This window comes from Bombus huntii, chromosome 9 (assembly GCF_024542735.1).
Source record: "Bombus huntii isolate Logan2020A chromosome 9, iyBomHunt1.1, whole genome shotgun sequence".
Classification (NCBI taxonomy): Eukaryota; Metazoa; Arthropoda; class Insecta; order Hymenoptera; family Apidae; genus Bombus; species Bombus huntii.
Window position 1 is genome coordinate 5,703,011 of NC_066246.1, and position 25,448 is coordinate 5,728,458.

General features: G+C 31.6%; 3 protein-coding genes across 13 annotated transcripts; all 3 read left to right on the forward strand.

Annotated features, from left to right (window-relative positions):
- Positions 1–11: 11 nt before the first annotated feature.
- LOC126869284 (senecionine N-oxygenase-like) lies at positions 12–4,210 on the forward strand. The gene is made up of 8 exons (XM_050625617.1): positions 12–1,780; positions 2,258–2,474; positions 2,568–2,706; positions 2,781–3,042; positions 3,118–3,221; positions 3,287–3,374; positions 3,434–3,597; positions 3,684–4,210. The coding sequence occupies exons 2-8, from the start codon at positions 2,281–2,283 to the stop codon at positions 3,990–3,992; spliced, it is 1,260 nt and encodes a 419-aa protein (XP_050481574.1). The 5' UTR covers positions 12–1,780; positions 2,258–2,280; the 3' UTR covers positions 3,993–4,210.
- Positions 4,211–4,365: 155 nt separating this feature from the next.
- LOC126869275 (membrane-associated guanylate kinase, WW and PDZ domain-containing protein 1-like) lies at positions 4,366–11,628 on the forward strand. 8 transcript variants are annotated; one of them, XR_007690875.1, is made up of 12 exons: positions 4,366–4,562; positions 5,461–5,540; positions 5,619–5,844; positions 5,935–6,338; positions 6,418–6,606; positions 6,667–7,807; positions 7,881–8,016; positions 8,084–8,626; positions 8,709–8,879; positions 8,943–9,077; positions 9,338–9,469; positions 9,774–10,254. XR_007690875.1 is itself a non-coding variant. In XM_050625586.1 (11 exons), exons 2-11 carry the CDS (start codon positions 5,492–5,494, stop codon positions 10,188–10,190), a joined length of 3,159 nt encoding a protein of 1,052 aa, XP_050481543.1. In that variant the 5' UTR covers positions 4,366–4,562; positions 5,461–5,491; the 3' UTR covers positions 10,191–11,628. The 8 variants fall into 8 exon arrangements, 4 of the variants coding, with proteins under 4 accessions (XP_050481543.1, XP_050481544.1, XP_050481545.1 ...); XR_007690876.1 differs by having other exon boundaries at positions 10,026–10,254; XR_007690873.1 differs by having other exon boundaries at positions 8,943–9,469.
- A 373-nt stretch (positions 11,629–12,001) lies between these two features.
- Positions 12,002–25,294, forward strand: LOC126869274 (uncharacterized). 4 transcript variants are annotated; one of them, XM_050625585.1, is made up of 14 exons: positions 12,002–12,799; positions 14,512–15,106; positions 15,452–15,751; positions 16,159–16,491; positions 16,573–16,730; positions 16,805–16,976; positions 17,062–17,370; positions 17,458–17,606; positions 17,678–18,569; positions 18,645–18,791; positions 18,969–19,059; positions 19,147–19,222; positions 19,298–20,583; positions 21,003–25,294. In XM_050625585.1, exons 2-14 carry the CDS (start codon positions 14,527–14,529, stop codon positions 21,022–21,024), a joined length of 4,515 nt encoding a protein of 1,504 aa, XP_050481542.1. In that variant the 5' UTR covers positions 12,002–12,799; positions 14,512–14,526; the 3' UTR covers positions 21,025–25,294. The 4 variants fall into 4 exon arrangements, with proteins under 4 accessions (XP_050481542.1, XP_050481540.1, XP_050481538.1 ...); XM_050625583.1 differs by having other exon boundaries at positions 12,003–12,799; positions 19,147–19,216; positions 19,298–25,294; XM_050625581.1 differs by having other exon boundaries at positions 12,004–12,799; positions 19,298–25,294.
- Positions 25,295–25,448: the final 154 nt, after the last annotated feature.

Genomic DNA, 25,448 nt, shown 5'->3' on the forward strand with positions numbered 1-25,448 from the left:
GTGATTCTATGAACGAACTTTTATTAACAAAAAATTCAAATGACATGCAAAAAATACCACAGTATACAGTACTAGCTTATTTTTGTTTTCTATTATCAGAGATGCTCAATCTTTACGTCAATTCGGCTCTTTCTTCCTTATAAAGGAAGAAAAAGAATCTGTATAAAGTATAAGCCAAATCGTCCCAAACATAAATGCCAATGTAGAATTATTCCATCACCCTTAGTGGATATCGCAAATTAACCTTTTGCACTCGGCATATTTCTCATTTCTCTATTTGTTTCTTTTTTCCTACAATGTTGAGGCGAAACTTCAGGGAAATATATATTTCTACAAAATTTGGAGCTTGTGTAATTTTGTGCTATATAATCACCGATAATCTCTTTGTGTCCCGTTAGGGGAGATATCCGAGTTGTTTGTTGAATTTACAGCGTATCCTTAGAGGAGACAGTCGAGTATGAAGAGTTAAAATTCGTGTCGGACGGTGTAATTAATTAAAAGTCAAGCTTTGTTGGCAAAGTGACATTCGAACAATTTTCCTTCGACTTTAGAATACAAATACAACTGTCCTTTCTTAAACGAAATATGTGGAGTATGGGTAAATTGAAACACGATGACAGCCTATTATGGGAACATATTACATACATCAATCGAAAATCCTATTCTTGGTTTTAGCGACCCTCCTATCAGCATCTGGGCTTTTTATTTGATTGATATACAGGTACAATAAAAAAGGAATTAAAATATTTTGTGGAAATTACCATTAATACGAATCATTATTTGTTGATCGAAGTTACGATTTGTTTTAACATTTTGGTGGTGCAAAAAAGATTTCCCTCGCATGAAAGATATGTCACGAGAGGAAAACGAAGAATTAGGAATTCATACAAGCGATGTACTGCGTAAAAAGCACTTTCGTTTATTGTTAAGTAAATGGGTGTGTATTACAAGCATCTTGCAAAGACCGCAGAAATCGGTGCAATGACTCCGATCATTACAAATATTCATAAAGATTGTTTTATGAATTTTGTAGATGATTTCGTAAATTATGGGATCTACAACTATAGGTCAACAAAGTCATTAATGACTATTCTATCCGATGTTAAAAATTTGATGTCACGGCATAATGTAATGTTTAAATTTAAACGCGTTGATTAAAAATTCGATTGTCTGCAATGCTGTTAGAAGTGAAAGATGTTGTTGCAGTGTTTAAAGTCGTTATCAACTCTTGTCCCTTTTATCTGTTATATGTTTGAAAGTATGACGCGATAGTGGGAAAATGAAATCGATTGTTGAATGTATTTTTATCAGACGGCTTTTTTTCTTTTAGAAAATTAATTCAAGCTTTTTGTATATGTAAAAGCTAAACATATGTATATAATGGACATGTACTAAAAATATATTACAAAAAATAAATGTTATATATGATTTTGAAAGCGACTGATCACATGACGCCACGAAAAGAGTTATCATCTAAAAGTAACAAAAAAAAACTCCTTTACCGTTTCAAAGTTAATGCAACAGCACGTTTCCAAAGAAGGAGCAAGGTCGCTGATCGTCGTTATTTGCCATAGCTAGAATTTTATATACTCATCTCTTATATAGTAAACATACAGAATACATGACGACCTTGTTATCAGCATCAGCCACTTTTTGAACGATACACTTCGACTTTCCGTATACTGATTATTTCACGCTTGATCACTTCATATTTGTTCGCTGACCATAATACACGAGTACTGCTAGCAATTCAACACTCGATTATTTGATTTTTCCTCTGGTAAGTAAATCAGTCAACATAACTCGCATTCTACTAAATCAGAATAATCTACAAATTCAAATCGCGCTTTCTATTTACTTCTCTCAAATATGTATATCGCGATATTTTGCTACATTCTATTGCAAGCATTTTTACGTCGATTGAAATATGTTTTACTATCCAATGCAAGAATGTCGGTAGTAACGAAAGTGTTCTGTAAGAGAAAAAAGAAGAAACGTTCACGTTCGTTACTTTCAATCGTTGCACCTTTCCATTTGCAGCTTGACCGGGTCTACTAGTACACTACACGATATCATTAACGATTAAATCTGCATTTTCAATCTCGTTAGATATCATTTTTGGAAGTGACAAGTGACACGTGCGTCAAAAACTACTTTTTATATCACCATTTGGCTGCTATTGAATCAAGACAGAAGTCCTCGAAAGAATAAGAAATTACAGGTGTTATCCAGAACAAGTGCATTTCAAAATTTCCAGGTTTTGCCGAATTCTTCAGAAATATGAAGATCGCCGTGATCGGTGCTGGATCAGCTGGTCTTGCTGCTTTACGGCATTGCACTTCCGGTACATACGACACTGAGGTAATATGCTACGAAAAAACTGATCAAGTAGGCGGTACATGGGTTTACAGGGAAGAAACTGGTTTAGATCTATACGGTCTACCAATACACACTAGTATGTACAAAAATTTAAGGCAAGTCAACTATAGAGTAATACTAAATTCACGATAAACTGTTCACTTATTGTGTTATTTTTAATGATGTATTCGATTGTTTGCACTACATAGAACGAATCTTCCGAAGGAAGTTATGGGGTATCCTGATTATCCTGTTCCCGATACTCCCGACAGTTATTTGACTCGCACGCAAATACTTGAATTTTTAAATTCTTACTGCAATCATTTTAATCTTCGCCAGTATATCCGGGTATTTAATCATTTTTAAGAATATGAATTATGTTGTTTATTATTGGAGAAAATATTCAAGAGTGTATTTTGCAGTTTTTTCATAACGTGGAATTAGTGGAGCCATCGACAGGGGACCGGAAGTGGACGATTAAAGTAAAAAATCTAGAAAAAGATACTGTCTTAACAGAATCATTTGATGCAGTTATGGTGTGTAATGGTCATTACTTCGAACCCAGTACGCCAAATTTAAAAGGTCAGCAGACTTTCCAAGGGCAGCAATTGCATAGTCATGATTATAGGATGCCGGATATTTTTACCGATAAGACTGTACTTGTACTTGGCGCCGGGCCTTCCGGTATGTAATATTACCTGCGGCCTTTGGTTTTTGTTGTAAAATGCCTTTTTAATATTGCTTTTATGAAAACAACAGGAATGGATTTGGCTTTGGAAATATCAAGGAAAGCAAAGCGTGTAATTTTAAGTCACCACCTGAAGGATCCTATAGGCACTGTATTTCCTGAAAATGTTGTTCAGGTAACTGATGAAAGGCAAATAAAGCACACATGTAAGAAATCTTATTTCAATTTTTATCTTTCCAGAAACCAGATGTAAAAGAAGTGACTGAACACGATGTTTTTTTCGAAGATGACAGTAAAGAAACCGTGGATGTGCTTTTTTATTGTACAGGTAATTATCGTCCAACTTTATTTATAAAACGATAATTTAATCTTTCTTTTCGATCAAAGGGTATAAATATAGTTTCCCCTTTTTGAGTGAAAAATGTGGAGTACGGGTAGATTCCAATATGGTAACACCATTATGGAAACATTTAGTATCGATCGAAAATCCCACCCTGGCCTTGGTTGGTCTTCCCTTCTATGTTTGCGCTTTCAGCATGTTCGATCTGCAGGTGCGTCTGAAAGAAAAATTGATATTGTAACGTTTTTTTTATCGTATGAACTACCTTAGTATGAGTCACTTATTTATTGATCAAAGGTCCGTTTTATCTTGCAATATTGGTTTGGCAAGAAAGACTTTCCTTCTAAAGCGAATATGTTACAAGAAGAAGCGGAAGAATTTGAAAACCGCAGAAAAGAGGGCTTGGAAAAAAGACACTTCCACATGATGGGATTCAAGCAAGGCCATTACTATGACGATTTAGCAAATACTGCGGGAATAACACCATTGCCACCGGTTCTTACAAAATTGCACAACGAAAGCAGTACGCGCTTCTTAGATGACCTGGTGCATTATCGAGAAAGTAGATATAGGATCATCGATGACTATAATTTTATTCAGCTTTGAAATGATATATTTTGTTCGCAATAAAGAATAAACATTCTCCGATCTTATACAATTAGTATAAAGATATTTTGTGCTGAATAGATCCAATTATAGAGATTATATAAAACAGACTGAAAGCATGTAGCTTTCTTATCCTATTTTATAATATTAACGATGACATGATAGATGAATTGTACACCTTTTTGTTACGTAATAATATAATAGTAGGTCAGAAAAGATTTTTTGCATTAAAGTCAGTCATATTTCGTACATTTTCCTAAAATAACTTGAATCCTGCTGAATTCATTTTGTAATTGAATATCGCGCCATAAATTAGTGCATAGTTCAACCGCGAGGTGATGTCTGAACGCAGACGTTAGTTAAATGCCTCGGTTACGTGCGGTGCAGGGTGCAGTATTGTGTGTGATGTAGCTGTGTGACGGACGCGAGTACATTTCACTCCATTATCATTTCGAAATGATGAGCATTTCCGCGGTCCCGAAGTGATTCAGTGTTAAAATATTTCAGCCCGTTTTTACGGCTGAGCCACGATGGTTGAAGCCATCGGGAAGCATATCGAAAGAAATCAACGTAAGTAAATCTCCGTGTAAAAAAGTATCTATGGAATAGATGTTTCCCTGGTTCGTGCTATCGTTATTTTCTACTTGCTGAATTTTGTGCATCCTCGATTATGCTTATATGCAATTATACAGCGTGATATTGAAAGCAACGTATCGTTGCGCAGAAGAAAAGTAGAAACCCTCTTGTCGGATCTTTCACCGTGACAAAAAGTTTTATTTACGTCGACGAGTCGGCGACGTTACTTTTCTAGATAGAAAGTTGCATTCAATGATGCGCGATATGTGGGCTACGCACAGGCTCTCTCGGGTGAATGCATTCGTAAGAATGCATTCACGTCCGCCGTGTGTGTCGTGTTCCTCTTCTGCTTTATGTAATTTTACTGCAGACACCTGTCCGTCAGGATCTCGAGTATCGTATCAATATCGGCATTTGGAAGACGGTGTCAGGAAGTCCAACTACGCGTTACTGTCAACGTTTTCGTTTCTCTTATCTGTCAGATGTTTGAAATAGCTGATAAAAAATTTTTCAGTTGTCGGGAGCCTACCAATCTGGATAATGCGATTACTAGCTGCTAGTAACTAATCCTAAAAGAACGGAAAAAATGTTTTAGTATGTCGGGTGAAATGTGTCACAATTCGTGAAATATAATCCGTAATTCTGATACGGTGTTTCTTGCCGACGGTATTTTATTTCTATAGCAAATATTTGTTGTATATCTGTTTCACATTTTGTTGTACTACTATATTTCAACCTAACTTAACTTAATTTGTAAATTGAGGCCATCTATTGTTAATTTAAATTCTAAAATATTTGCCTTAAAATAAATAAATCAAATACATCAGAAAAAAAGATTGGTATGTATGCATTTGTGATTTTATAGACATAATTTTTTGTTATTATTTGTTAGGATATTAAGGTGGAACTAAAGGAACTATAAAATGGCTACAAAAACAGAAGATACAACATCTATTGATAATACTAATGATGGTACTAAAATTATTATTTGTTATTGTTTCCAACTATATTTGGAAGTGTTACATACTACAACAATATATGTAATTTCAGGAGAGAGTATGGACAAAGAAGTATTAGCAATTAGTGGAAATGATGAAACTAATCATCGTATTCCACCAACATATTTGTATAATTCGGGTTCTGAACAAAATACAGGAATATCCAATCAGGAACAAAGTAATAGAAATCGTACTCAAGCTACAGAAGATCAATTAGGACCTCTACCACCAAATTGGGAGAAAGCTTATACAGACACAGGAGAAGTTTATTTTATAGAGTATATATAATATGAATTATATGTTTTTGGAAATAAATTATACTCGTTACACAATTATATAACTTATTTTTATTGATAATTATTTCGCAGTCACAATACAGGCACTTCTCACTGGTTAGATCCACGTTTATCTAAATTTCAAAAAAGGTCTCTTGAAGAATGTTTGGATGATGAATTACCTTATGGTTGGGAAAAAATAGATGATACTCTTTATGGTACATATTTTATTGATCATGTAAATCGTAGAACTCAATATGAAAATCCTGTATTGCAAGCCAAAAGGGCACAACAAAGTTTAGGAGAAAGGAAGAGTCCTAACTTCACAAGAAATCCTGATAAACTAAAAGGCCAGAAAATCAGAACAACTTTGATAAAAAGTTCAAGAGGATTAGGATTTACAATTGTTGGTGGAGATGACTCAGTTGAGGAATTTTTACAAATTAAGAGTGTGGTACCAAATGGTCCAGCATGGTTAGATGGAAAATTACAAACTGGTAATATATATAACCACATAAAAAGTAATTTTTCTTTATTATAAGGTGATAACTTTCCCAATTTGAAATTCTATTATAGGGGATGTGCTGGTATATGTTAATGATACCTGTGTTTTGGGTTTTACACATAATGAAATGGTTAATGTTTTCAAATCAATTAGCAGTGGTGAAACTGTTGCATTGGAAGTGTGTCGTGGTTATCCATTGCCATTTGACCCAAATGACCCAAATACAGAAGTGGTTACAACTATTGCTGTTAATGCACCAGGTAACAATCTTACTAAACAATAGTATATTTTTTCTAGAAGAATACATTTTATTTTCTCAGATATTTTAACAGAAGATCCGAGAATGTATATGGATTTAGACCCTACTCTACAAAGTAATGGTCGTTTCAATTTCCTGGATTCTACATTCTTACCAGTACATAGTCTTCAAAATGGTGAAAACCTTGCCACTACTTCTGTCAACTCAATGCCAGATCTTTGTATTTCGGATAAGATTAATACAATTAAGAGACCTAGTAGTACAGATATTTTATTGTCTGAAAGCAGCGATTTGAATGACTGTAAAGACTCATCAATGTCTTCCAAATCAGAATTTCTCAGTATTGCGATTGTAAAGGGTACCATGGGATTTGGATTTACAATAGCAGATTCAGCTCATGGTCAGAAGGTTAAAAAAATTTTAGATCGCCAACGCTGTAAAAATTTAATGGAAGGTGATATTTTAGTCAATATAAATGATATTAACGTGAGAAACATGTGTCACTCAGAAGTGGTACAAGTGTTGAAAGATTGTGCTCGCAATGAAGAAGCATTGATACATGTACAAAGAACAACATCCAAATCAAACGAAAAGAAAGAAAAAAATTCACAGGACTTCTTTAGAAGTAAAACACCGACGGCTGATATTTATAGCACTCAAACAAAGACTGTTGTACCAAGTCGACCAAAAACTCCACTTATCGATACCAGGAATCGTCCAAAGTCCCCACCCGGTGCGATCAGATCAAACTGGAATGAACAAAACGAAAACGAATTAAATCCACTCGATAATCGATACAAATATTCAGAATACACTCATAGCATGTATTACAATGATCCATATAAAGCAAATATTACAAATTTATCTGACAACTTTGTTACAATGACAAATTTAGATGATGATTCTGTAAGAAATAGCGCAAAAAGAGATTGGGTTACAAACGATAAATTAAATATAAATAATGATGTATATTCTATCGATATACCTCACCACGATAACATGTTGAAACAAAATGGATGTTTACATTCAGACTATTATAAAGATTTATATACATCACAATCTCATTCTCAATATAGTGAACAAGATTATAATGTATATTCTATTGGTCAGGAACAAAATGTTGATACTGGTGAAATATGGGATAAACGGAAAGAGACTACCAGTTTTGAGCATGAACAACCACATTCCAGTTCGATACCGCGGTAAATAGCTTGGATTCATTCAGTCTATGTTCCGACCTTCGTTCAAATACAGAAATTATTTTTCACATTTTAGGTATCCTCAATATAGTAACGAGTTAGTGTGCCCAATTGTGCCTGATATAGAATGGGTAGAGACACTGGTAACTTTAGTAAGACAAGATACAGGATTTGGATTTAGAATAGTTGGTGGTACTGAGGAAGGATCTCAAGTGAGTTACAAAGTTACTTATGCCTTCAACTGAAAGAAATCAAAAGTATTGATAATGTAATTGTCAGCAGGTTTCAGTTGGACATATTGTACCAGGTGGTGCAGCAGACTTAGATAACAGATTAAATACAGGTGATCTAATTATGTCTGTCGATAGTGAGAGTGTTATGAATTCATCACATCATCACGTCGTTCAATTAATGATAGCTGCCGCTCAAAATGGTAGAGTCACTCTAGGAATTCGTCGTCGAATTAACACCCAAGAACATCTTCCAGAAAATCTTCAAACTCACTATAATAGACAAATGAATCTCCAATATCCTTATGACGTGACGGTTACTAGAATGGAAAATGAAGGTTTTGGTTTTGTTATCATTTCCTCAGTTAATAAAGCCGGTTCGACGATAGGTAGAATAATCGAAGGTTCACCCGCGGAAAGATGCGGCCGATTAAATGTTGGCGATCATATTCTTGCCGTCAATCATGTAGATATTACAAATGTTTGTCATAAAGACATTGTGAATTTAATTAAAGATTCGGGTTATTCCGTTACGTTGACAATTGGTTATCCTCTTGATGATTGTTGTAGTAATACGTCTTTATCGCAAAAGGTATTGCTTAACTATGAAGTAATTTGTAGCCAAATTCAATATGTAATCGATTATAAGTACGATATTTAATAAATTACTTTAGGATGAACCAACATGTGATGGAGATGGAGGTCAATATCATGCTGTGGAATTGACTCGTGGAACTAGAGGATTTGGTTTCAGTATTCGTGGAGGACGCGAATTTCAAAACATGCCATTATTTGTGTTACAAATTGCAGAAAATGGTCCGGCATCCATTGATAATCGATTAAGAGTAAGTGTGATGGTATCAAACTATGATAGTTCATATAATTGGTCTTTTTAATACAAATTTTAGGTTGGTGATCAAATAATTGAAATAAATGGAATTAATACTAAAAATATGACACATACAGAAGCTATTGAAATTATACGAAACGGTGGACCATCCGTTCGACTTTTAGTTCGACGCGGTTGTCAGATGCCTTCAGTGGTAGGTGCTCTTCCACACCTCTACGATATGAATATATGAAATTAACCATCCTAAATAACAATATATTAATATTAAAAATATTAACGATATTTACTTTTGCAAGTGATGATACTAATGCTAACGTTGCCCTTTTATAATTTTCCTTGATAATTTTACTTGAAGCTTCAGAGTTTAACATTAGGTACCATAATAAAAAACAAAAACATTTAAAGACAATATGAAAAAGAAAAGAATGATTGCAAGAGGTTGTTTTATTACAGTGAGAGTTAGATTAATATACACACACACACTGTTTTATAGTACTATGTCATTTAGTACAGAAATATCTGGTGCAAATGGGAAACAGTGTGTTATATTGTATATTTTATGGAGTTGGTTATACATATATGTAGGTATGTAGTAAGATATATACTTTTTATATACGACACGTTGAAATCAATTTTTACAACACTCACATGTGCAGCTTTTATATTTGATAATATTATTTATATGTGACTACTAGAGCTTCAAATTATATATATTGCAGTTTAGCAATATTAATACGAATATTGTGGACATGGTTGTTGATATTCACAATGAATATAGTAATATTAATATTAATTACGTATTAATTATAATGTGTTTTGATAATTAAAATAAGAAGTTTTACATACATTTAAGTTGAAGGAAGGAATATGTGAATGACTTTTCTTGCAGCTATCAATATGACTTGTGAAAAGTCCGATTTATAGGGATGATACTTACTCATTCTAACAAAATTGGACTGGTGCTAACTCTCTATTTAAATGATCTAATTTCTGAAAGGGAAGATATTAATTCATTCTAACACGTGTGATAGCTTTGAGAGTATTGTGCCTTACGCGTGTTCTATATTTAATAACAAAATTACTAAGTAAAAGCTTAAGCTTCTGAAGCAATTATACATTTTTTTATTGAACTTTATTGTAGAGTAATCTCACAATCGACCAAATAAGTATTCGACCGATTGATGAGGGCACCCCACGCAGACATTTATTGAAATTACACGAGATGGGTGTGCACCCTAAAAAACGTCAGAAAGTTCGATTTTTCATTTTACTCAACTGCTGTTCATCCAAAAATAGATATTTATAATATCAGCTATTCAACATAAACGTAATATCTTACTCATAATAAGTTCATATTTTATAGAATTAAATATCAACTTTCGAAAAGAAACTTTCGAGATTTCTTTACCATTGAACTACCTTATATTGTTCATAATGTAATTGTATATTGAAATTCATTGTGTAAACATGAGTTAATGTAACCAAATACGGTAAACTGCGAATGTTAATGGAGTATGATCTATTTGTAACAGCAAATAGCATTGATACCCACAAAACATACAGAAGTTACCTATTTTAATATTTGTCTAGGAAAACGATTTTGGACTGATAAATTTTCAACTGAAAGATCTCGGAGACTGAAAAGTATCATCTAAATTAAATATTTTTATATACTCTGTAATAATTGTATGCACTCAGGAATGTTTTCACAAATTCATGATATAATGTGATTAATGTGATCTTAATCATTAAATAGTATACTCTTGAGTATGTGTATACAGCTAGTGAAGAATCTCATTGAATTTATTAACTGATGCTTTATTCTCTTAATCTTTTTGAGCAGCATTTAAAGGATATTGTCGATATTGTTTTTGTTTTAGTATAATATTTATTATAATTGTACGAAATATGTGCGTATAGCAATAATTAAATTAAGTACTGATACAACCAAAGAAACGAATGCACTTAAAAACCATTTCGAGATGCGGTGCAGGAGATCAATATAAAAATATATGTTAATGATTTCATTATTTAAAATCCTCGTTTGAAATACTATTTTTTCTTTGTTGATTATACAGTGATGTTTGTAATAAGAAGTTGACAATGAGAAGAAAATCTTTAATGAGATTGGATGAATTTTTTTTATAAAAATCATTTCTTCCGATCTTTTTGCGGTATTAAAATGCGTTGAACGTATAAAAGAAAATTAATAAATATATTTTTTTACTAGTAAGTCGATTGTAACTAAAAAAAAAAAACATTTAGTAAAATGCATTGAACGAAATAAGTAAAAGATCGACTTAGATTATATTTTTAAATTTTTTCAAATATAAAGAAAGCGTTGTAAAAAGCTTCAATATATGTATGTGTGAAATATTTTCATTGTTTATATTTACTTAAATAAGCAATTTTGCCGTATATCTTATCAACGATAAACATTGATAAACGCATTTAAAGTGAGTCGTATTTTTCTTATACTATAGTTATTATGTTTATTTTTATAATTAAATACACAATACGCATACATACATATACACACACACATCTAGAATTTGTATATTATGTAGGATAGTGCAAACAAGTTTAGAATAATTGTAAATATATACATATAAATACATATTATAGAAAATTATGTAACATTATCAATTATTGTAAACTCCTCGTAAAGGAATAATTTTTTAATTAAAATGTATTTACTATCTTTGTAATTTCGTTATTAAAATTCTCCACGTCTTCTGCAATAATATTACGATTTTATCTCTTACCAATGTATATTGCACATGTTTACTGAAAATCAATATATTCTATATTTACAAGTTGAAAGTACTAAGTCATGAAATCTGTTACTTTATATTACTTTATAATTTTGCTGCAACATTTTATATTTATTATAAACAGATATATAACATGGTATAAGTTCCTTATTACTAACAGTAATTGTTGATTGCTCTAATTCTAATAAGAATAACGAATTTCAAATATCGATATTATTAGAATTTTATTATAGGGTCGTTATTGATACATAAGTCGAGAATAAAGATGTACACTTAACTATTGAATCCATTTTCAAATGTTTATTATTATCTGTTGACGAAAGACTAATTTTTCATCAACATACAATTAATTTTATATTAAAATTGTCAATTTCTTTAAAAGTATGAATATATAAATATTAGACAGAAATTCATACCTCATTTATAACATACTAAAAAAATATATCTGTACATATCTAAATATGATTGTCTAATTGAATTCGAGAATGGCGCCTATTAGAAGATATCGCGGTCAACTATGAACCTGCGCCTACATTTCCAAGAATGCAGCGCTTGACGTCGTATGACGTCAGTCAATGTCGTCAAGTTACAGCATTCAAAACATGCGTTTTTTATGCTTTTTATGTTCTAACATTTTTGAAATAATTAAACAGAATAATCAGAAACATCATATAAATGTTATATTTTCCCGAATTATGTAATAGATTTGTGCAATCGTTCCTGTTATGTCGTTCGATTTTTCACAAAGGATCACTGACATGTTGGCAGCACTGTCGATTGATCGCACGTATTTTACCTAGAATGTGTATCATATATATTTATTCCTGGGTCCCTCTGGGCGAATGTAAACAGAATTTTTTCGCAAATATGAAGTGACGCGGCCGATTTATGCGGCTGCGACTCGTGGATGGAACTTACAACCCGTGAATCCGTGCCGACTATTTTAGCAGTTCACGAGGTCTCGAGTCTCGAGTATTAGTCTTGAACGCGTTACGGTAACCAGAAGATATACCTAGCGGATAAAACGGGTTTACGTTCGACCGCCCGTAGTGTTAAGTTCAGTGAAATAGTGTGGAGACGATTTAGAATACATGGAAGTGCAATGAGGGATCTGCAGAAATTCGTCGACTACTTGCTGACGGTAAGTACTCGAAAACGAGTGGTATTCGCGACTACTTTGGACTTTCCCAGCTCTGACGAAATATGTCGTATTGGTCGATTTCTCTATAAATAATGCTGTGATTTTTTAATCATCTAATTTTCCCTTGTTAATCATATAAATATTTTCTACGCTCTCGAACATGCTGCATGGTATTATATATATATGGTATATACAATGCACAAGCCTTGTTACATTGTTTCGTGCGTTTCTGCTATGTACATATATTAGACCAACATTCATGAGATCACACACAATCTTACCACACAGAGCATATACACGCAACAAGACAGAATACGAGGTATGGGTATCTACATGGAACGCGTTACGCTGTGGACATAGTGTATGTTCGTAAATAAACGATTTTAATGGTTTTAGCTCGATATGATTCTCAACTATCTGTGAGAGATTTTTAGTTTTATAGATGAAATGACTCTGTCCTATTATAGTAAATAATTCGTGTAGAAATTTTATATATATAACTCTATATGTGTGTGTATATATACATATTCTTTCCTTTTTTTCTTCTTCTCACTTACACTGCGACTGTGATAGCTGATTACGTTTTCAAGTTATCAGTTTTCCTATTATTCCGATAATTATTTTTCTAGTAAATAACAGCGATCACAGCTTATGATTATTAAAATTATTCGAAAAATATATCAATAATATAATAAACCTTACATAAACATATTATTAATTTTTATTTTATTCATTGCTATTACTCCAATTTGATTTAATTACAGTTACTGCATTGTAACATTTTTAAATGATAAAGCTTTTTATATATTAACTATTTTAGGTTTTCACACATATTATTTATTGAAATTGTGTTAATATTTTCCTTTTGGTACATGTTATTCTCTAATTATTATTATGAGTCATATAGAATTTTAAGTAGTATAGAATGTAAATCTTTTTTGTCAGTAAAGCTTTCTATAAAACAAAACTTTTAACAAAAATTTTAATAACTTCAAAGATTAATGTGTAGATTAAAATAGGTCTGTTTACTCAAATAACTACAAAAAATAACTGTTTACTTAAAGATGGAATTGTATGACCTCCCAAAATTTTGTTTCACCTTTATGTCAAACAATAGTATTAGATCTGCTAATGAATAATTCATTCTACAATCTTGTATCCGAGCAAGTTATCTCCCTGATTTTAGTTTGTTCCTTCATTCATTTAGTATGCATCTATGATACATCATAGAATACAAAAGTATTGTTCACTACATCTACATATATAAAATATACAGCACATATCTGTGGCACTATATTATTCAATATGTTGTGTTATGATTGTGTAATCAGTTTTTCATAATGTTCTTCATATAAATATTTTCATTTTATTACTTAGTATTAACTTATTAACTTATCATACAGTAAAAAATAAATATTATAAGGAACTATTGACAGCATAATAAAAAAATGTAGAAGTGATACTGCATGACCTTGAATTTGAGACATATATTCTATCTCATTAATTACAATCTTACATTCAGCTTCTAAAACATAAACATTCTTAGTTATAGCTTAGCTTTGGAATCATGTTGTTGCATTGTATTTTAAAATATTTAATTTTTAATTTTATTATATAATTATTTTAATCTAATGTTAAATTTAAAATGTCAAATATTTTTAAATTAATATTTGTATTTTAAAGTAATATTTTATTCTTCTTATCTTTTTCAGTGATGGGAGCGCAAGATGTCTTCAAACAGAACAGATCCCAAAAAATTTCAGCAAGAAATGTCTCACTTTTTACAATCAGATTTTAAAAATGCTGCATCAAAGCATGATGATGTTGTTAGATGTTCAAATGCAAGTAGAATGACAGAGAATTTGTACTGTGATTCAGAGAGATGTGAAGATAATACATGTGTCCCAAGAAATATCAGTCTATGCCAGAAGGTAGATGTTATCAACAGGATAGAAGATGATCCTTGTGACACAACTGAACTTTCATCAACTATTAAATATTTATCTGACACGTATTCAGTTCATCATTGCATGTTAAGTGAGAGTGTTGATTCTAATCATAATTGTGATATAATGCATTGTCAACAACACAAACAAATCTCACAAAGTTATATGTGTTCTATATATAATTTATGGAGAATTAGAACAAATAAAAGTTTGTCATTACTAGTTACAAAAAATGTTGGTACACAATGGAAGAATTGTTTTTGGAGAATATTTTTAATTACTTTTGTTATTCTGTCATTATGTGCAACAATATGCAGTGCAGATTCTAATCAATGTGCAGTTGGTTTGAAAACACCTGGAAGTAAGTTTTATAGTAAAAACTTTTCTAATCTTTAATTAAAAGAAACATGTATTCATGAATTTAAACAACTAGATGCAGTTAATTTCATGCTTTTGAAGTATTTGTAACTTTCTATTGCAGTTGAGTTTATAAATAATTCCTGCATCTTGTTTCTCCTTTTGGAATTCTAGTCTTGGTACTAAATGTATATATCTATATATAATACACTAGGTGTATAGTGTAGGCTAAAATTTAGGATAAAGTTACTGTATATTCTACTAAATATTTAATCTGAAATATGCATAATAAATTAATTGATAATGAAATCTTATTTTGAACTTAATTTTACAATATTATTTTTTCAAGGGACCTGGCCACAAGGTGATATTGTACTTGAATATGGTCAACCTTTAAGAATATTATGTATATTGAATCAATCTTTCGTGGATGCTGAATTTCCTGGAAAAAATGCTTCAGATCTTGTATTCTTTCGTAATCAAAAGGAGATGGAACCAGAATTTATTACAATTATCAATGAAACTACAATATCACTAGATGTAGAAAAACCTCCACCTGCAGAAGATATGTATTATTGTAGACTAAGATTACAAAATAATCACTACAAAAAACTGGAATCAGTTTGTTTGAACAAAGTTGTAGTTGGTTGTAAGTACTTTTTTACTTTGCAAGTATTTTTTTAAAAATAATATAGCATCTTTTAATTTAAAGATTATATTTAATATAATATATATTATACAAACTCATAAAATTATGTCATTGAGATAAACTTAATCAGAATAGGCTAAAAGGCATTTCATGAAAACAAGAGTGGGCATTCAGTGCCTACTTTCATGAGAATTATAGGAATATCATTTAATATGTTTTGTATCTTGGAATTTACGCTTAACTATCATTTAAGATAAGTATATCTTATCATTTTGTCATAAATATAAAAGCTTATTTTATTAAGCTTATTTAACCTTTTTATACAAAGAGTTACTTATAAGCATTCTTAATATAGCATTTTCTATAGTGGTAAGATATAATATAATCTATTTATTAATTATTGACAGTTAAACCTCAAGAACCTCAAAACTTCAGTTGCGTATCTTATAATTGGGAAACTATGATATGCTCATGGGAACCAGTCCAAAACTATGTTACAACGACTTTTACAATCGTATTTAAATTACCGGGAAGAGCAGGAGGTAGAAAATTATATCCATGTCCAACGAAAGATAAAGATGATAAAAAGGACAAAGATGATAAGCCAAATATGTGCTTGTGGGATACATCAACGAATCCAATTTATCGACAACCCTATGAATATTATACATTTATACTGAACGTAAATAACGTTCTAGGAAATGCCAGTTTTACATATAAGTTTCATCATTTTGCTCATGGTTTGTATTTATTACTTTTTCATGTAATATTGATATATTAATAATACCATTTTCAGCATTATGTAAATATATAAATTTTAGTTATCCCTGCGAAACCGGCTAATTTATCAGTTATTAATAAAACGGTTGATAGTGCATTATTGCACTGGAGTGTGCCTTTTCCAATGCAGAATTTTCCACCTGGATTATATCATAGAATTAAGTATCAAAACCAATGGGATCATCAAAAAACCTGGCAGGTGAGGATTTATAAATACTAAGATAATATTTTGTTTAGAAGCATAACATATTTACTAATGCAATCTTATATTAGGTAATCAATATTACAAATGATATTCATGTGCATAAGAGATACTATAATCTTACTGGGTTGGAGTATGCCAATACTGTATATGATGTACGAGTTTTTATGAAAAGTGCTGTTGCGACTGGGGAAGATAAGTGGAGTCAATTTAGTGATGTTACTTTTAGAACACCACCAAGATGTAAGTTGCGTTTCCTGCAATTTTAATTTTTTTGCTAGGTACTTCCCGAAATATTTTTTATATTTTTATATATTTGGTATTTTAGTACCTGGCCGTCCTCCAAAAACCGATATTGGAAGCTTTGAAATAGCGGAGAACAGTGCTAGCAGGGATGTATATTTGTACTGGCAAACTATACCACAATATCTAGAAAATGGTGATAATTTCAAGTATGAGATTGATCGCGTAGAAGAAAATGGACGAAATGTGTCTCTTGTTCCGAATGAAACTACGAGAACATACGCTAAATTCAAGGGAATTAGTATCAATAATTATAAATTCGAAATTGTTACGACAAATATTGTTGGAATAAATGAAGAACGTGCTAAGATTTTTATACCTAGTCGATCCCAAAGTAAGATTAATACAAACGAATGAAAATTTGTGATGCTCAACTAATATACATGTGCATTGTATGAATAATAATGCATTTATATTACAGTACCGCACGAACCTATAGCATTTACAAAAATTGCGTTTGATGGAGGCTTATATGAATTATCATGGAAACCACCCAAAATGAATAAGGAAATTACAAATTATACAATTTTTTGGTGCGATAATGAACGTGATCGCCCTTATCAGTGCACTGTATGTATTTATTAGCTATTGATAGCTTCGGTAATGAAAAAATTTACTGATACTAAAATTGGTGATTGCAGGGTTATTTAGATTGGGTACATGTATCAAAATATACAACAATTTATAATATGACTGTACCAGATCCCGACAAAGTGTATCAATTTGCAATTTCTGCAAATACGAACACAGGTAGTAGCGGTATGGTATGGGCATCATGCACTGTAATACATAATAAAGTAGTTGGAAAAATGAAGTCTGTGTGGATAAATAGAATTGGTTCTGACTTTATTGAAGTTGGTTGGAAATTAGATTGTTCGGATCGCATTGGAATAGTAGAAGGATTTAATATTTATTATTGTCCCATTGTTTCACCATATGATCTGAATTGTAAAGGCCCGAAACTTAATAGAACGATAAAAGCCGATTCTCACACTATCCATGGCATTGTAAACAATTTGAAACCGTATACAACATATATGTTAGCTGTCGCTGTTTTAACAAAAAGTGGAGAAGGATTGCATAGTGATCCTTTGTATAATACAACTCTTGAAGCAGCACCAACAACTCCTCCACAGGACGTAAGAATTATAAATGTGACAAATACGACAATGAGCATTGTATGGAGACCACCAGAAGCAATGAATGGTGTATTGCGCTATTACGAAGTTTACTACAACACACACGCGAAAAAAGTTGAAGACGCAACACAAACTGAATTGAAAAATCTGTTAGCGCATAAATATTATAACATTAGTGTAGCCGCATGTACTGTATCTTGCAGTGTCAAATCGCCTACAATTCGCAAGATTACGAAAATTGGTACACCGGGAATGGTTAATGTACCTAATGTGCGCTTTATGAATTCTAGCCAAGTGATCGTTATGTGGAATAAACCCGAATACGCCGCTGGACACTTAGATTACTATGAAATATCTTCGAAAGATGGTGAAATACAAAATAGTACTAAAACAGGTAACATTTTAGCAGATAAATATATTTTTTAAAATTTTGCCTTTTTTATTAACATTTCTTCTATAAATGTTTTAGAAGCTCGATTACCTATCCCTGATTGCAAATCTATACAGCGAGAAAAACTATATCAATTTCGTGTAAGAGCTGTTAACATTGCATCGAATAATATCCATTTAAAAGGCCCATGGTCTAATCCTGGTGAGGGAAATTGTTATAGTGAAGGTAAGTCTTAATTTCTTTGTTTTTCGTTTTATTCTTCAGTTCCTTAGTTAAAACAATTATAAGGATGATAAGAAAAAAGAGGTCCAATACTTATAGGGCTTACTTACTAAGAGAAATAAAAGATGTATTGGACCTCTTTCTTTATGTATGTGTATAACAATTACTCATTCATTATAGGACCATCGTACAATGTGTGGACGATGATATGGGTGATAGGAGGATTTAGTTCCATAATAGTTATTTTTTGTTGTCTACATCTATCAAAACGGTATGAATAACCTCCTAGATAATATATATATTAAACATCTTATAAAATAAATATAATCTCATTTACATATGTTTTTACTTGTTCCAGTATTTGGTTGAAGTGTAAAGCTATGCAAGATGTAGAAGTTAAATTACCACCAGGATTAGCATCAAATATGGTACAGGTACAAGAATATATTGATCGTATTGGTAATAGAAGATTAGTATTTTCTATTTATATTTATGCATTTTTGTTACAGACACTTCTTGATAAAGAACAACATATACGTCAATCTTCTGCTGATTCCAGTGGTTGTTCAAGTGGACAAGAATCTGTTACTTCTTCGCTAACATCAGATTCTCAGGTTTCAAGCGATAGTGGTACGGAGATAGATCCAATGCCGGTTTCACCCAATAAATTGCTTGAAACACCAGCTTGGAATTCAGATTCTTCGAGTCTTCGCCTGAGACACTCATCATTTCGCGAACGATACGCAAAAGTTGCAAAATCCGGAGAGCCCATCATCGGAGACACGTTATCTTTGGCACGATCTACGCCTAATTTAACTGACAGTACAGGCTACACAACTTCGCAACATACTTGGTCTTCGACTGGGTACATTAGTATGCCATCATCAGAAGAACTGTCCAGTAATCCAAGTCCTGTTCCTAAAGAAACTTCAACTGCAGGGAGCTATAGTATTATAGGAACTGTTCCTAAATCTGCACAGTCTGCAAAGTCTGAGAATGACAGTGATTTAACGGAATCTACTGCAGATACACTAATACCTATTAAATCAGAACCCAAGCCCACAAATCCATACATAACATTAGCATCTTTGGAGCAGAACCAAAAGGATAAAAAAGCTATCGATTCGCTACATGATCTAGATGAATTAACATTTGCGGAGTCGAACAAATCAAAATTAGAATCTTTGACTCCGTTCACAACTTCTGACAAAGTCTCTAAACCATATGTGCAAACAAGTTTAATCGATTCATTAAAAAAGCCGTTCACTTTAAGCAGCATCGATAGTACAAGGAGCACGATGTCTACTCCATTTGCAGCCACCTCTTTGACCGATTCATGTAGCAAACCGTTCGTGTCTTCTTTCGCAAGTCCAACTACTTTGCCGTCTACGCTGGATTCCTCGTCGAAACCCTACGTTTCCGTGTCTTCAATTTCTGAAGTCTCGAAAAAATCAAATCTTCAAGCAGATACGTTAGACTCGTCGCAAAAGACTACTGTACCTCAAGTTTCTACGACCGGTGGTTCGCAACCATATGTCCTTGCAAGTTCCGTATTCCAAATGCTACAACAACAGCAAAGGGGAAAATCGGAAACTCCTATCTCAGAAGTGATAGACAACGAAACCGAAGAAGATGTTACGACAGGGTATCCTCTGTATTGGCCAACCAGTGGTACGAAGCCAAGCTCAAAGTTGGATGCAGACAAACCAATTACGACTAAACAGAGTACTGGATACGTTACCATAGCAGAGAATCCAAAGCTAGATCAACATAGAACGTCGACATTGTCATCACCGTATGTACAGCATGAGAGGTTTGAGAAGCCACTGCCACAAACTACTACTGGACAGTCAGATGAACAATACAGTAAAGTGACTGTTGTGCCAAGTACTATTTAATGAAAGAAAAAAGGCGCAAATGTATTGATTGTGGCAGTGTAGCTTGTGTATTTTGTCACTTTGAACTTTCTTCAATGTAGGAACGTTTTTTCTAATGAACTATGGTGCAATACGATTTTACGTTTGTAGGTGCTTCGAAATGTAGTCAATGACAATTAAATCCTACATTTGTTTTTACAAATATAGTATTTAGATCGGAGATCTTAAAAATGCTAAATTGGAACACAAAACGTGCATGCTATGAGACATATGAACATCGCGATATTCTGTCTACATGTGTCCACATCGATGTGTTTAAAATTTTAGTGTTTTCTAGGAACCTATACAAAACAGCATGATTCAATGCTGGTTCAACGACTGAATTAAGAAAAGAATTTGTTTAAAGAGAAAGAGAGAAATGAAAATTAACAAATGAAGAGTATCGTATACGATATATGTATTCGATACGAGGACACATCGAATATGAAACACCCTCATTTGTGAAAGTATGTACAAAATGAATTACTTTTGTATCATATACATTATCGTGCAATGTGATGTGAAAATCACTAGCAACGCCATAGCGTAAGGATTATAGATTATAAGTAAATTATGTGGCATACATAAATCGACAAACACATTGTTGTCCGAACAATCAAATTTTTCGCTATCTATGGTAGTATAATAATTCTCATTGTAGAAGGACCGTTATTTAATCATTGTGAGGTTTTTAATCGACTCTGTGTAATAGTATTAATATTTCGAGATATGTTCAAAACGATTTGAAAATTTTCAATGATGTTTCGTTTAAATTCTTTTATATCGTGAATTACAAATGCATTCTTTCGCCCTATCATGCATGATAATAATATGCACATATTGAACAACTGTTTTTTTAATCTCAATGAAATTTCCGAACTATACATCTAGAAACAGATATTTGTATTATTCCAATGTTTAATCGATCCTTGGAATAAAACAAATATCTATGATCCAGAAAAAAGAAATTGCAGTTATGAGTTGCTTATTTGCAAATATTAAAAGTTGTGTTAGTTTCTGTCTCTTTCACGATCATATCGTAAGAGGCAAAAATTATCGGTTTTTGAATCATTCGTTTGTTAAAATCATGCACTGCGTACAAAAAAATTATGTTGATTTTTTTCGTTGAACTACAATCATATGCGTACTTTGTTTATCTGTGTATATAATTTACAAATCGTTCCTGTAGTACCTTACTATCGTTAGCAATGATTGATAAAAAGTATGCAGTAAAAGGAAAACTATGGCAACAAGTACAGGGTCAAGGATAATAAGATAAGGGAAGGCTAATCAAATCGCAATTTTGAAACCAATTAGATTTTGCATGTTTCTTATATATTTCTTTAGCATTTGAAAACGTTTAAGTAATTAAAATGGATTAAAAAACAACATACTTTAGCTTTTATATTTTAAATATCATTGCTGACTGCACAAAAATCTTTTAACAGAATTTCAATATCTTGTAAATAGAAAAAAACCTTTAACATTTTTTAGGTCAACTTCTATCAGTGAATAAATTCTTTTAAAATCTTTGACAAAAATTATTTTAAAGATACAGAATCATACATGTCTCGAATATATAATTTGATCAGTCAGCAAAATTGAATAAATCAAGATATGCTAGAATCCATATCTTGTAACTAAACGGTCCACTTTGCAGAAATTTTAAGGAACTATGCAATGCCATTGAAACATTTATGCTAAAACAAAGCAAAATTATATACATATATTATATATGCATAATACCTTAAGCTAGTCATTGACGGGGTACATGAGTTTTTACAGGCCTTTTTTAATGGTTATTGTTTATACTTTACGATCAATTATTAAACAAATTCTTTTTAATCCTCGACTCTTCATTAATATGTTGTTAATTTGTTCATATTTGTCGACATATCATTTAATGCTGAACTATTATAATTTCAACTATGTTAATTATTGTACTGATCAATGTTTGCAATCATTTCTCTGTCGAAGAATTTTTATACAAACTTATATTATCAAGTACAGAGAGAACAGTATAAAGAGAAGGAGAAAAATTTTATTTTTCTCCTATTATAACGAACAATCATTTGTAGCGATTGGATAAGATCGTATGCATTTTATCTCGTGTTGAACAATCGAACAACTAAATTCTAGTATACTATACACATGTATATCAGTACAAAAAAGGCCTGGGAGGATTTTTGGAGTAGAATCGTTTTACAAGATCAAATAAGCTTCATTAACGATCTTGTTGAAAGTATTCTTTGAAGTGTAGAGAAAAAAAGCGATGGAGATTAGATTATGTAATTCAAAGCATTGTTTGGCCTTGTGAAACGATATTCAAATGAGTGCCACGGAGGAACTCGATAGATCCGTGGAACTTTTTCTGGAGCGAGCTTACGTATACTCGTATGTTATATTGTTGTTACTAAGAGAGGAGCCGCTAATATTTAATGAATCGCGTGTAATCTGTAAAAATGCTGCTTAGTTCGTAAAAATATTAGGTAAAGTTGAAAAAAGAATTAGGAAAAAAAATTAGATGACAATGGACTAGAGTCTGTGTTGACGTAGTCGATGTGTCGTGAATACATCCGATTTAATTTCGCATTCGGGAACGTAGATGTTTTCTTCTTTTTTACATAAGAACGTGAACACAAACTGTTTGAAAGTACGTGTATAGAATCTAGATTCGATATCTTGGAACAAAATTGTATTATCGATCGATTTGTTTGAAAATTATCGTTCATTCAAAGAAGATCCTTAAATAAAATGGTAGAGTGTAAAGGAAAAGTAACAGGACGAGAAAAAATGATTAATTAATATAAATAATAATGCTGTCTTTGTAAAACGAGAAGCAAAATGCATGAATGCACGCAAAATTTTGAAATATGCTCATGTTGAGATAATTAAGTATTTTTCACGATAAAGGCTTCTAGATTGATTTAGAAAGTAACCAAGCGCGCATCTACTTTGTTAGGTTTTACATGTCTACATTGTACATATAATATATCTATTATTATCTATTTTTGTTACATATTTATAAATGAAAAAAAAACTACTTTATTGCGCACTATAAATATATATATATATATATATATATATAGCCTAATCTGAAAAAGTTTTAAACGATGGAATTGTGGTTTGAATGATTTATATATATATGTGTATATATATGTGTATATATATATATATGTATAACATATAAATATATATATATATATTTATATATATATATATAGAAGATATACCGATGATTTACGTGACACGTGTAAGACATATTTCTATTATTAAACATTTACCTTTATATCGATTATTAATTTGCCTTGCAGAGACCAGGAGGCATATATAAAACGCGTATATTCGCAATTTCTTTTTTCTCCACTTTTTATGTAATCAAACAGTCCTTGTATAATTTAGTTAAATAGCTTGTTAGGATGTCTATAATGTTTATGTTATATATTCTCATCAACATTATGGGAGCTCAGTGTAACAGAAAATTTGATGAAATCAAAAGGGTGAAACTAATTGGTATAAAATTATTTTATGTAGTGCGAAACAGTTTTATTGCAATGATTCACAAATATAATCGATATATGTAAATATTATTAATTATTTTCTTCTTTTACGTGTAACATAACCGTGTTAAAGAACTATTACTATCTGGGCTCTCTGATCATAGATTTTTTTTTTAATATATATTTAGAGTGGAGTGAATTATTAATGCAGATTATCAGATTTTGATTGAAGTATTTACTGTTGACGTAGTGAAAGGAAGATTTCAAAATTTCGCTCTACATATTTTACACGTGCCTGTTTGTTTCTGCGAAAATTCAAAGTTTTGATCGTTTGCAATAATCATTTAATCTTTGAACGAAGTTAGTGTTTGTAAACAAAATAATTTTCACTTGCACTAATGATGAATGTTTCAAAAACATCGGGATATTTTTTTTGCAGAAATGTACAGACACCGCGTTAATAATAACTTTGCTAATATTAATCGTGGAATACTGTAATACTCATATCTCTTTTGGAAATAGTATTATAAATGAATTTTCGAAATTAATATATTAAAATAATGGCCGGACTGTTTTCGCAAGTAAGTAACTTTCTGATATCGCAAATAAGATTAGTAATATTAATGCATATGCGCGGTGATAATAAAAGATATTAATCGCAAAGCGAAATCGGATAACAGTATTCCAGGATGAATAGCCTGTCTCATGATAACCAATCTACACCGAGCTAACTATATATTAATTCTAATAAGATCTTGTACAGAGTATTGTAAAATATATTTTTACTACATTTTTTTTGGTTTTATTATTTATTTCTTTATAACACAAAATTGTGTTTTAAGTTCGCTTTTTGTAGATCGCTGCTGTTATGCCATTATATGTATGCCATGCCGTTGAGCCTTGCCATTTGTATAGGTTCATTTTTACGATCAATCCCAAAGTTGTTTTGTTTTTCAATACTCATATACGGATCGAAAGAAAAATACAAGGATTCTTGTAAAACTTTATCTTTCAATCGATGCTGTCGATAAGCGCTTCAGGAGCTATTACTTTATAATAATTATACTGAAATATATTACATTTATATCGATGTGATGTATTTTACTTATTAATCTACAACGTATTCCTTCATTGTTCTCAATTTACGATATTAATAATTTCTGAACGTGTATATATACAAAGTCTTTATTTGAGCTTCATTATGTTAATGTATTGATTTTTATTCTCCCTTTACCGTAATTATA

What these genes read in the sequence shown, in the direction of transcription:
- LOC126869284 (XM_050625617.1), top strand. Translation starts at nt 2,281, where the DNA reads ATGAAGATCGCCGTGATCGGTGCTGGATCAGCTGGTCTTGCTGCTTTA. An exon ending in AGTATGTACAAAAATTTAAG is followed by an intron (nt 2,475 to 2,567) that starts GCAAGTCAACTA and finishes TGCACTACATAG; the next exon opens with AACGAATCTTCCGAAGGAAG. An exon ending in TGTGCTTTTTTATTGTACAG is followed by an intron (nt 3,375 to 3,433) that starts GTAATTATCGTC and finishes TTTCGATCAAAG; the next exon opens with GGTATAAATATAGTTTCCCC.
- LOC126869275 (XM_050625586.1), top strand. Translation starts at nt 5,492, where the DNA reads ATGGCTACAAAAACAGAAGATACAACATCTATTGATAATACTAATGAT. An exon ending in TATTGATAATACTAATGATG is followed by an intron (nt 5,541 to 5,618) that starts GTACTAAAATTA and finishes ATGTAATTTCAG; the next exon opens with GAGAGAGTATGGACAAAGAA. An exon ending in CATTCCAGTTCGATACCGCG is followed by an intron (nt 7,808 to 7,880) that starts GTAAATAGCTTG and finishes TTCACATTTTAG; the next exon opens with GTATCCTCAATATAGTAACG.
- LOC126869274 (XM_050625581.1), top strand. Translation starts at nt 14,527, where the DNA reads ATGTCTTCAAACAGAACAGATCCCAAAAAATTTCAGCAAGAAATGTCT. An exon ending in GAACAAAGTTGTAGTTGGTT is followed by an intron (nt 15,752 to 16,158) that starts GTAAGTACTTTT and finishes AATTATTGACAG; the next exon opens with TTAAACCTCAAGAACCTCAA. An exon ending in ATCATCAAAAAACCTGGCAG is followed by an intron (nt 16,731 to 16,804) that starts GTGAGGATTTAT and finishes ATCTTATATTAG; the next exon opens with GTAATCAATATTACAAATGA.